We start from the raw sequence: 12,976 nt of genomic DNA, 5'->3' as shown, positions 1-12,976 counted from the left end.
AAAACATACCTTATCTTTCTCCACACCTGCCAAATATTTCTTTCTTTCCATCTCCCATTCTTCATCAGTTTCATATTCTGAAGAGGATGTGTCTTTCTGACTATCATTTTGATCTATTTCTTCTAATGCTTTCTCCTAAATATATTAAGCAAACAAATAGTTGAGGTACAATTATAAGAGATAGAAAATAATTTGTTTTGAAATTTAAAAAGAAAGATTTTTGAGTTTTTAAACATGTAGCTAAATGATTCATAACTAACTATTTATTTATTTATTTTTTTTATGTGTGGTTGAATTACAAATGTTTATTTAAAAAATTGGAAAATAAAAAAAAATTCAATAATTTATAAACTAATCTTTATTAAAAAAAAAGTAAAGTTACCCTTTCAGATGATGTTAAGGTCATGTTACTTTTTGCCAATGGTTAACAAGCGAGGGTCATGTGGCCAGCACAATGACCAAACAAACGCCGTTACTTTCCCCATCTAAAGTCAGGTACCATTAGAGTTGGGTGAACTCAGGGGTGCCCTAAAAAATCCTGAAATTTAAAATCCCAGTCTTCACTCGAGATTCAAACCCAGGACCCCAGGTTCAGAAGCCAAATGCTTAACCACTCAGCCACCGCACTAGCGCTAATCTTTATAACAATTGAAAAATGGTTAAACTAAAAAGACAAAGAATGCTTACAACATCAAACTTATCCCAAGCTCGAAAATCAAAGCCACTAATCTTTTTAGGCTTCTTTTGATCAGCAGGTTTTTCTTTTTTTATTCTTTTCAGCTTCTTCTTATGGATAGTATTTCTGATCGGGGGAAGTTCACTCTGGACCTGAAAAAAAAACGTTTGAAAAATGTATTGATAGATTTAGCTTATATCCTAATAAGAATTTAAAATAGTAGTATTCTCTTTCAAAATACTAGTTTATAAGCCATAAAGTTGACACCCTCAATATCTGTTTTAGTCTTTAAAAAGAGTTTTTATATTTCATTTCTTTATTTACTCCTGACATCAGAAACATAAAATTTGTAAAATCTTTAATTAGGTAGAAAATATCTTTACTTGCTCAAATATTTTCATTTGAGCACCAACCATTTTGTCATGCAGGAAATACAAGGTGTAGTACTAAAATAGGAGGAACTGAGGATGTTTGTTAGAATCCTGGAATTAATGTATAATTTTAATGCAATTTATTAGGTACAAGACATTTCTTGGACAAGTAAACTCAATGTCTATTGTGTTAACCACATTTAAAACTTGTTATCCAATGGACTGAGAAATAGGTGGAACATTACATCCCCTGTTCCATAAAACTTATGGTATTAAAAAAAACTTTTAATCCAGCTGCCAAATATCCATATGACCACACATATCAATAACATATCTATATAGTGGGAAGTGTGGTCGAGAGGCCAAGTGCGCTTGAACTTGGCTTGGCTTGGCTACCTAGAAGGGGGCTCGGGGTTCGACACCCGACTCGGGCAGAGTTGTGTTTACTGAGCACCTAAAGGCAGCACGGAAAACCAAATCCTAGACACCCGCTCCCCTCACTGGTCCACAAATGAGATTGGACCAAAAGCGCTCTGAGCATGCTATAAGCATGAAAGTAGCGCTATATAAAAGCTATAATAATAATAGTCAAGGATTTTCATATCAGCTAATTAAGAATCAAAGAAGGCATACTTACTGTTTCATGTGTATTCTTTCCTTCAGATTTAAGAACATTTTCTTTTTTCTTTATATCTTTCTCCCAACTTTTTAAATCAGAAAGATAGTCATGGAGTTCAAGCTGATTTTGTTGAACTTGCGTTCGCAAGTTTATCATCTTCTCTTCATGTTCAGAAATCGGCATGGTTACAATAGCTGAAAAGTGTAAAGCTGTTTAAAATACATTTTGAAAATATATGAGTGTTTCTCCAGTACTGGTTACAACTAGGTGTTAGTTCACTAAAAAGTCCGTATTTCATAAGATTGTTATTCAAATGTGACAATTTGCATTAAGAAATGGTTAATCTATAAATTTTGATATTTTGAGCTCATAAGGTGCTAGGGAAATATTGAAATTGTAAAAAATGTGTGAAATTACTACCCAAAATGGCGGCTTTTGATGTAACACGGAACACCATGGTATGATTGAATAAATATCGTACTAAAACCAAGGGGCATAAAACTTCCATCTTTGTTGGAATATGTTAACAAGATCCTCATATTTCAATGTCATTATTTAGTTTTTCTCAAGGTTATCAAAATATTGATTAAACATGGCCACAAAAAGGCGTTTGAGGCGCATCGCGATGTGTCCCACTTTATACGGAATTACAATCCTCTATGAATTGTAAACAAGAAATAAATAATATGCTCAACATTGCATTTCTGTTACAACAAGCATTAAAGATTTCTTTTAAAGTATTTTTTTTGTTAAAAGCTTTCTAAACATGCATAACGAGCTTAAAATAGGTCGAGGTGTCCCAGATGAAGCGCCTGTGCTGCGTGTGTTAAGAATGGGATTATTTTTCCCACGACACTACTTTTTATGAATGAGAGTTCTTTTGAGCATCACAGGTATTGTGTAGAACAAAAGAAGTGCCGTTTCCGCTGGAAATACTAGCGTAGTAATTAACAGGAGTACGTAAACAATAGCGTGTCCCACAATTAACCATTGATGCGCCTCACGCGTCGACACGCTGCAATCTTGCACAAAAACCTCATTTAATCTGTTTTTTGTGATCTTTTGTGAATCAACAACCCATCAGGTACGTAGATATTTAATTATTTTACTGAAATTTAAGCTTATTACAAATAAGTTTGATTGCAATATCCTAATCGAAGTGCTTTCTTATTACGAGGTTACTAAATTTAACCATTCAATCATGACGTCACGTGAAGCGTCTTGAACACAATTTTTGTGAATCAACAACCCATCAGGTACGTAGATATTTAATTATTTTACTGAAATTTAAGCTTATTACAAATAAGTTTGATTGCAATATCCTAATCGAAGTGCTTTCTTATTACGAGGTTACTAAATTTAACCATTCAATCATGACGTCACGTGAAGCGTCTTGAACACAATTTAGTCTTAAATCGTAAAGTTAATCAATTTTAAAGCCTGTTACTAAACAAAAAGTTTATATTTCTAAAACAATTATGTTGATGTAATAGTAGAGGTGTGTAGGGATTTAAAATAATTAATTTATTTTTATTTTGAGAAGTAAATTGGATTAGGCGTTGAGGCGCTCCATGGGACCCCGTGCTGGTGTTTTCCATGCATAAATTATGGCGTCACATGTAGCGTCTAATGCGAGTTCAGGATTTGTTACGTTTTCTGTATTCATGGAAGTTTTAATTAAGATTAAATGATTTTAATATATGTAATAAACTATTTTCATAATTAATCATTTTAAATGAACATTTTTTGACATCTTTCATTTTATATTTTTTGTAATTTTACTTTACATCGTTTGGGGCGTTTCAGTGGACACTACTCCGTTTGTTTACAAATGGTGTCCTAGTTTGCGTCTGTTAAGTCCAAATAGATTTTAGTGATAGTTTGTTAAAGATTTTACAGTGTCAGATAATATTAGCTACATCTAAAAGAAATAAAGCGGTACTGTTTAAGAAATATTAAATAATTAAAATTTACTTATTACTGTAAATAAGATTTAGAACTATTTGATCTTTCGTTTGAGGCCCATCTCGGACACTTGTCTTTAAAACTTTAAAGAGCTTAACTCTAGATCTAGAAATCTAGACTGATTAGACCTCTAGACCTAAATCTAGATTTACTCTAGCTAGATCTAGATCTAATTATGTAATTCATTATCTAGATTTACTCTAGATCTAGACCTAGATTTTCTAGATCTAATTATGTAATTCATTATATTATAGCTAGATTTACTCTTGAGTCTTGAGTCTTGATCTAGACCTAGAGTAGAGTAGAATAGTCTAGTCAGTCTAGATCTAATTCAATATCTAGATTTAGAATTTAGATCTAAACTAGATTATTAGATTAGAAATCATTAGATTTTAGATCTTTTATGAATCTAGACTAGTGACTCTAGACTAGATCATTAATGACTAAATTTAGAATCTAATTTTAGATTTAATAAATAATATATTTTTCTTTAAATTGACCAGTATCTAGAAAAATATCTAGAGTCTAGACTCTAGATCTATATTATAGACCTATTCTATATTAAAATGTAGATTGTATTTAAAATAAAGTTTGGTTTAACCTGCACTTAATTTCCATTGTATTGTTTATACAGTATATTCAATTATATTGTATTCAGTTCTTTCAGTCTACCACTGAATGATTATAACTTAAGTTAATATAATTAACAGTACTAGTCCTATACTATTGATTGAGTCTATCCCTATCAAGCAATTATGGGCATTACTAGACTAGATTTAAATAATGCACCAATATATAATACATGTTTATGAAATTTATTAGTAGGCCTATATTATATATAATAGATCTATTTATTTAGATACTTATACATTTTTATAAATTACAGATTTCAGTAATGGAGTATCTGTTAGAGTTTCAAGGCGTCTACAAGCCAAGAAAGACTCTAAATTTACAAGCATCAAAGCCTGAGTCTCTAACACGTGTTGCTGTTTTAGAGCAGAGAGAAAAGGAAAGGTTGAGAAAAGCTGCATACAGGGCCTAGTTAAGCCCACATGAAAAAGCTTGGATAAACAGAAAACGCAAAGAAAGAAAACAGCAAGCTAATAGTCCACTTAATGTCATCTCAGCAGAGGTTGGTGAATCACTAGGTACTGGATTCCAGACTCCAGTGGCAAAAAGAATGGCTGTTTCAAGAGCTTTGATGAAATTGCCTAGGTCACCCAAGAAATATGCTGCAGTTTTTGATGGTCTCACACAAATATGCTCCCCAAGAAAAAGTAAAGCTGTCCATGACATACGCTTTCTGCGCCTACCTGAGAGAAGAAAGCTCATCTTTCTAAACAACATTAAAGAAAGTATCAAAACCTAACTACACTCCACCAGCAAAAAAAAAAAAAGTCAGATGTCTAGTGCTCATAGACAAGTACTCTGCAGTATCCTTAATAAGTACAACAAACTCAGAGGTTGTGCTACTCATTTCTAACATTTGGTCAAGAAGTTTTATGTCCAAGTGCAAATCAGAACAAATTGCAAGAAAAAAAATGAAGTGATTGCATTGCACAAAATGCCTTGGAAACAATACTCATTTTTTACAGTAGAGGGGATGTCTCAAGAACTGATCCCTCTCAATCATCTGTTAGTGGTCAAACAGGAAAACATTTCATGCAAAAGATACTTAACATAAGATGCAGTCTTGCTTATGTGAGTTCTGTTTGAAGATTTTTCTTTATATAGAGGGCATTAATAAATTTCTGATCAAAAAAGGACACAGAGAGCTGACATTAATAAATCCAGCTTCATCACTTGACTTAACTCTATGCTCAAGAACTAATGCCAATTGTTTTCATAAGCTGCAGTGCATTGAAAGATCATGTAGCAACTGTGGTGTGAATTTAATTAACAAGTATTGAGCCTTTAAAAAATTGCACGGATGAATTAGCAGAGTGGAGTATAGTATGTGGTCAAAGATGACGGATGAGTATGTTCAGAGTGATGGTACACTGCAAAAGGTATCAAAGTAAATAAAGAAGGATCTTTCAATGACCTAGTGAGAGGTATTACACCTAATACTATTGCTTACAGAAATAGAAGCTGTTTCTGCTATCCATGCAGAAATTCATATGGCAGTCAGTGCCTGCATGATGAAATATGTGGCTCTTGGAAGGTGTTCAAACTTCAGAAACAAAATGGTAAGTACTTGTATTTATTTATTTTTAAATAGCACTTTACAATTATCTGAGAAAAAAACATTATTCATTTAAAATTACCTAATTGATTTCTAAATGAAATTGTTTCTTTTTCTTCAGTAGTTCAATCTCAGTCAAATCTTGAAGACTCTTTGGATGTCAGTCCCTTATGATCAAATTCAAAGGTAAAGAGCTTTTACATATAAACATTTTAAAAATTTTCATTGAATCTTATGTTACCTGTATTGTATAAGTTGTTTTTTAATAATATACCCTGCTAAATAATTTTAGACTCATTTTAGAAATTAAGTATTTCAGCCTCATGTTGTTGTTTTTTCAGGCCCAAACAATTTCCTTCACTCATCAAAAGTACATTGTAAATAGCTGTTTGATTGTCAAGTATGGGGAAATATTCTATCCAGGTATAATTTTTTGCACTGTGTACCTTTTAATTTCAATAAACAAGTTCAAAGTATGTTTTAGATTGAAGTATTAACTTTTCAACATTGCTGGTAATTTTTTCTAACAGGAGTTGTGATAGAAGTCCTGGATGATCAGCGCAGAAATAATTTTTTAAAAAGGCACAGAAATAAAAGAAATATATTTGTATATCCAGAAGTGCAGGACATACAGTTAGTGTATGCAGACATGATTGTTACTGAAGTGATGTTGATACCAATGGCAATAGTTTGAGAGTGGAATGTTTTGATTTCTGAATTTGTCAAATAAAATTTTTGTACAGTTTTATGTGTTTTCTTTTCTTTCTTTTTTTTTCAAACCTTTTTCTGTGTGTTAAAACTAACAAAAGATATAAAATATATATTTGTCAATAATTAAAAATAATAATGATCATTCACTTGTGCACAGATATGACAAAAATGTAAACTTATAAACATTATTTTAAAAAATGGTGTCCCATGAAGCACCCGCGACATTTTGTGAAATTAAAGCAGCATTTTTACAAATAGGTACTTTATGACTAGAATAGTGAACTTAATAATAAGTCTAATGGATCACTTTAGTGCAAAAATAAAATAATTTCTATATTCTCACAGAATATCTTTTAAAAAAACTTTAACTTGTAGTGTCACAGGTGCTACGGTGTCCCAATTTTTGAATTGAGCTCAAATCCACTTTTTCTATGCAAAAGCATAAATTTCAGTATCTAAAGACTAATATCAATAAAGACAGTTATATTATGCTAAAATACAATGAATTTATCAATTGGTCGTTGTTAAATTATCAAGTGGTGTCCCGGTGATGCACCTGTGACGCAAAAGGGGGTACCCCTTGAATAGACACTGCTGTCAAAATCTACATCTTGCAATTCATTTTCTATTGATAAATTCTTAAAGTGAACTGGTTGAAGAAGTGAATAAAGTTGAAATGAAACCAAAAACTTCAACTTTAATTTTTAGCATAATGTGACACTTTTTGGCACCAGTACTGGAGAAACACTCATATACTTTAGGCAGATTTGCATGTATTTTAAATGTACACACATATTTTCATAGAAGAGTCTCTACTTGAATGTCTAATAAATTAGTGAGCCAATATCATCCAGTGCTGTAGGCAGAAATGGTATTAATTTCTCCCACTGACAATTTGTTCCACTTTTCTTTTTCATTAAACTAAAAACCATAGTATTTTGTGTTTGATAATAAAATCAAAATGTCTAGATGTTTTGTAATTTATAATTGTGTTCAATCAATCAATTAAATTAAAAATTAAGATAGAGATTTATTTATTGATATGATTTTTTATATCTTAATTGCTACAGTGTTGTCTAATTACATTTTATTGAGTTTAAGTTCAAATATAATATCTAACTACAACTATTAATACTACTATAGTTTAGATCTTATATATATACGAAAAATCAAATATTATAATAATAAATCTATCAGAATCTAGACTTCTATGTGACAGTTTAGTGACTTATGACAAAATCATTTTAAGTCTTATGTCTTGAAGTTATGTCTATGCCAGTCTTCACATTGTAGATCTATTATCAATCTATATCTAATTTTTTTTTACTAATAATAATAATATTGTCAATTGTCTTATTAATGAATAATCACTAGTCTAGACTAGAGCCAGTCTAGACCTACCTAGACCTGACCTAGATCTACATTATAATTGTACATCTAGAGGTCTAGCATCTATGACTATTACTATTATGACAATTATGTATTATTTCATAGACGGTAAGTCATACTATTTACTAGTCATAATCTGAAGTATCTCAATCTAGAATCTAGATTACATTACTAGATCTAGATTATAATCTAGAATAATCCCACACTCAGTCGTCTCAGTGACACTATACTGACACTCACACTGACTAGAGTTCACTAGACTGACTAGAGTGAGTCTAGACTGAAGACTCTAGTGACCTAGTCTATGTCTCTACGTAACTTAGTAAGTCACTAGATTTCTAGTAGACACTTAACTAGAGTGACGACTAGTCGCATTCTGATTCTCAATGATTTTCAAAATCATTTTGATTCATGATAAAAAATCATTATTCAATCTCAATCATACTCAATGATATTCAATCATGATCACACTCAACTCGTCAACTGTGACTTGTGACACAGACTGACACAGATTATGATAGATTTCTAGATTAGTTGATAGATCTAGATCTACCTATTTTTTTTTCAATCTAGACTCTAAATATTTTTTTATCCCGAATCTTTTTTCTACTTTTCTTTTTTATGAAAGGTTGGGGTGACTGTGTTTTGTTAAATATTTTGTTTTGACCTAATTATTCAGAAAAAAATAAGTACTCCCTGAATTCTGTGAAATCAATTGGTAGGAGTAATCATGGCAGCAGACGTTAAGGACGTTGTTCTTCTCTGTTTATGTTCCTTTGGTCTTGGAGTTTTTGTTGGATACAAGCTAAAGAGTGCTAGGTTAAAATATCTTCAATGGAGAAGAGATCGTTTATTGAGTAAATTACAAGAGACAACAAAGCAAATCAATATAGAAACGCACAATTAATGTTGCTACCGGTATCTATTCTTAGTTTTTCTGTTGCAAAAACGTCTTCCTGTTTCGTTGTGTTTACTTCCCAGCATTCATTGCTCAGCACATGTTGATGTGATGGGCTCGTAATCAAAGTCAATAAACCTAAACCTAGAGATCTATCTAGATCTAATTCATTGTGTAGATTTACCTCCAAAGTTCGTTTTAACATTACAATAAAATAAGTGATGTAATCATGTCTGGATTAGAAGGACTTGGTCTTGATGAATGGCTTGTAAAACAGTGTCAGGCGATGGGCATAACAAAACCTTCACCAATTCAAACAAATTGTATCACACCTATTTTGGAAGGGCTAAATTGTGTTGGATGTGCAAAAACTGGTAGTGGTAAGACAGCAGCGTTTGCTTTACCCATTCTACAGAAACTTTCAGAGGATAGATATGGACCTTATGCTCTTGTATTAACACCAACTCGTGAACTAGCTTTTCAAATAGCTGACCAGTTTAAAGTACTGGGAAAAGAAATCAATGTAAATGTCATAGTCATCACAGGAGGTATGGATATGGTCCGCCAGGGACAAGATCTAACTCATAAGCCTCATATTGTAGTGTCAACACCAGGACGTCTTGCAGATCATTATGAAAGTTGTGATATGTTTAGCTTAAAAAAGATAAAATTTTTAGTTCTTGATGAGGCAGATAGACTATTAGAAGATGAAGGTTTTGCTGAACAACTTCAGATCATTTTTAAAAATCTACCAGAGAAAAGACAAACACTTTTGTTCAGTGCTACAATGACACCAGCTATTAGACAACTACAAGAGGCTTCAAAAGAAAAAGTATTTTCTTGGTCACAGTCTTCTGACATGATGACTGTTGATGAATTAGATCAACGTTATGTTCTTATGAATGCTGATGTTAAAGATGCCTATTTAATGCATATTCTTGACAAGTACACTACAGAAAGGCCAAAAAGCTCAATTATCATATTTACAAGCACATGTAAATATGCCCAGATTTTAGCATTAATGTGTGATGATTTAAACTTTCCTTGCGTTTCGCTACATTCTATGATGCCTCAAAAATTTCGTCTTTCTGGTCTAACAAAATTTAAATCTGATCAGATAAAGATTTTAATTGCCACTGATGTGGCAAGTAGAGGATTGGATATCCCAACTGTTGATCTTATAATCAATCACAATGTTCCGAACCGGCCAAGAGATTATGTCCATCGAGTTGGCAGAACAGCCAGAGCTGGCAGAGGTGGAATGGCCATTACACTAGTGACACAGTTTGACGTGCACTTAACTAAATCTATTGAGGCATACATAAACACTAAACTTACAGAGTATGCCACAGATGAAAAAGAGGTTTTAAAACTTCTAACAGAGGTTGCTGTCTCTCGAAGACAAGCTGAAATTCGTTTAGATGAAAGAGACTTTGGAGAAAAGAGACAGATAAACAAAAGAAAGAAACTTCTTTTGGATGGTAAAGATCCAGACAAAGAAGAAGAAGAGAAAATGGCAAAGAAAAAAATGTTGAAAAAAGACTCTGATGCACGGAACCAAAAGAAAGTAGAAAAAGAAGAAAGAAAAGAAAAGTTTAAGAATAAATTCAAAAAGAAAGTAAAGTAGAAGTAAAAGAAAAATGTTCTAAATGTACCGGTATATTCATAATTAAATGTCATTAAAGTTGCATGTTTTAATGAACATATAGTGATGGTAAGAAACAATAATGATCTTACATAAAAATTGTTTTGAAATTATTTCTTTTGAAATGTTATAAAAAAAAGTATTAGTTACATAAAAAAAATAATGCAATGATGTCACATTATTTAAAAGGAATATAAACTTAAATCACATATGTCGGTGCTTAATATCTGCGATTTGAAACATGAGAAGTAAATTTATTTATTTTTTAAAAGTTTTGTTGGTAGACTCAGATACAGTTATAGATATAGATATCATTACTTTTATTTATTTTAATACTAACTATCAGCATAATGGAAGCTTATTATACATGTATTTTGATAACTTATAAACATAACATTTGTTAGCATTAAAATGTTCAGAATAATCAAACATAATACACACAGTTTTAGTTTTCTAAATGTGAGGGGGGGGGGAAGTCTTTAAATGTTTTTATTTAAAGTTTCACTTGTAAGTGTTATTACAGCACCAGCATTAAAAGTAACATAACTTTGTAATATGGTCTGCTAACAAAAGTGATAATGTTTATCTATTATGTTTGTTTTATCAAGTGCTGGGTACCCATATTAAAAATAATTTCTGCAGAATAATAAACAAAACATTGAAAAGTTCAAGTGCTCAAATATTTGTTTCATATGTGTTTTGTGTTTACTTAATTTTTACACCATGTCAGTTCTTAAACCAATTACAGTTATAACTGAATTTATATTTCATAGTACCGGTATATCATAATCTTGAAATACCGGTATTAATTAATTAATCTCTCGTATGTTGTTGTTTTTTTTTTAATTTATCCTACTACCTTACTATACGTTTTTTCTAGTTGGACAGGGATTTATGTATCTATTGTCAAAGTGACATTGAATGAAACAATAGTTCAGAGCATATAAAAAAAATTATTTATAATTAGACTGTCTCTGACTTTGAAATCTAATAGGGTACATAGCATTACTCAAAGCCCTTCTTTGCATTGTAATATTATTAGATTTATAGTTCAATTATAAATATTATTAACTGGATAGCCTACTCTGCATGTACTGGTAAGCATTAAAATTTCTTAATAGAGAAAGACACATAAACTTAGTTCACTTTATGTGTTCAATACCAATAGATAATGCAATAGTAATATGTTACATGGCTTCAAGACAATATGTAACTGAGAAGATGCAATTATTTCTAAGGGTCTTGGAAGCCTCTCTGAAAGAATTTTTTTCCACCTACAGCATCATGCTACAGTTAAAGCTGTTCAACTTCTTAGCCTTTGATTCATTGTGCCAGTTTTCAGTTGTCTGTAAGAAGTACTGGTAAGGTGGTATTTTTTTTAAATGCCATGGATAATTTGCATTTTTCTTAAAGCATTAGTGGGGGGTTTTTTTGGCACATGCACTCATGTTACAGCTTTATCATATCTTTCACTCCCAACTTCTGACATTTTGGAAGCATCTTTTACTTCATAATCCTACTTTTTAGCAAATGGTTGGCATCTGTGTTTCAAAAGTTAAATCATAATGATTAGTTTTTTTTTCTGTGAATAAAGTCTTGTAGCTCACCAGTACATGTTTCTTTGTTTGTTGTTTATGGCATAAAGCCTAATTGGCTAAATTTAAATAAAAATAATACAATTTTAATTACAGTACCGGTAGGTATCTATTTCTTGTTCCTGAAGTTTATTTGATTCTAGCTCTTCAGTATCAAAAACCAATTGATTGATAGTCATTCCTATTTTATAATCCGGGCATATTGTCTCTGTGGAATATGAGAAGGAAATTATGGCTTCAGGGAAAATATGGAAAAATTGAAAATTCATTTTAAGTTTAAGAAACATTCATTCCATTTGACAGACTAAACTAGAAAAAATACCGGTATCTATATAAAATACTTTAAAAAAAAAAAAGACTATTCCTTCTTACATCTGTAATCTATTTTTCGGTTAATAACTAATGAAAGTTATTATTAACCCCGCCCGAAGAAAAATCCTGGTTAAGCGAATGTATAACTCTACTCATGGAACTATACTAACTTTTATAACATTCTAAGGATAGGCAAGCTCATTGGCATCAAGCGAAGCAGCCTCAAAGCCAATTTTTTGGTACGTATGTCTTTAACCAGTCACACAATTTTTCATCTCTGCGGCAATTATCCATGTTTTACTTTGAAGTTCCTTGCTAGTAAAATTTGAGTGCCAGAAAGGCCTACTGGTAGTGCAAACAAAAACCTTTGTGATAGTTTCTCATTGGCTTAGTAAGATTCAGCCTGACTTTTTTCCTTTAGCATAATCTTTACTTCCTGCTAGTTGGTTTTTTTTTAAAAGTATCACACATTTCTGAAGCTTTGAACTTACCATTCTACACTTACATCGTGTTTCTGATAATGTTTTAAGGCAGGGGTGGGCAAATTGCGGCCCGCCGAGTGCCTCATGCGGACACCTAAAGAATTCATGTATGCCCACACATTACACAT

General features: G+C 31.7%; 2 protein-coding genes and 1 long non-coding RNA gene across 12 annotated transcripts in view; 2 read left to right on the top strand and 1 right to left on the bottom strand.

The window, feature by feature from the left end:
- LOC106078917 (RNA polymerase II-associated protein 3-like) overlaps positions 1 to 8,749 on the bottom strand; it is a 31,081-nt gene extending 22,332 nt beyond the window's left edge. The window contains exons 1-5 of one of the 10 annotated variants that reach the window (XM_056026490.1): positions 8,470 to 8,581; positions 5,899 to 5,983; positions 1,685 to 1,860; positions 688 to 828; positions 10 to 135 (exon numbers count right to left, since the gene is read on the bottom strand). In XM_056026490.1, the coding sequence (XP_055882465.1) occupies positions 10 to 135; positions 688 to 828; positions 1,685 to 1,849 (432 nt within the window). In that variant the 5' untranslated portion in view covers positions 1,850 to 1,860; positions 5,899 to 5,983; positions 8,470 to 8,581. The other 9 variants (XM_056026489.1, XM_013240003.2, XM_013240002.2 and 6 more) reach the window with 9 other exon arrangements.
- LOC129925809 (uncharacterized) lies at positions 3,205 to 5,196 on the top strand. Its single transcript, XR_008777493.1, has 2 exons — positions 3,205 to 3,368; positions 4,518 to 5,196. It is a non-coding gene; the product is annotated as an uncharacterized LOC129925809 (long non-coding RNA).
- Positions 8,750 to 9,043: 294 nt separating the features above from the next.
- Positions 9,044 to 12,071, top strand: LOC106078918 (probable ATP-dependent RNA helicase DDX49). Its single transcript, XM_013240006.2, has one exon. It carries the CDS (start codon positions 9,044 to 9,046, stop codon positions 10,439 to 10,441), a length of 1,398 nt encoding a protein of 465 aa, XP_013095460.2. The 3' UTR covers positions 10,442 to 12,071.
- The last annotated feature ends 905 nt before the right edge of the window (positions 12,072 to 12,976 follow it).

This window comes from Biomphalaria glabrata, chromosome 4 (genome assembly GCF_947242115.1).
Source record: "Biomphalaria glabrata chromosome 4, xgBioGlab47.1, whole genome shotgun sequence".
Lineage (NCBI taxonomy): Eukaryota > Metazoa > Mollusca > Gastropoda > Planorbidae > Biomphalaria > Biomphalaria glabrata.
This window is presented reverse-complemented; position numbering and strand designations above follow the sequence as displayed.

What these genes read in the sequence shown, in the direction of transcription:
- LOC106078918 (XM_013240006.2), top strand. Translation starts at nt 9,044, where the DNA reads ATGTCTGGATTAGAAGGACTTGGTCTTGATGAATGGCTTGTAAAACAG.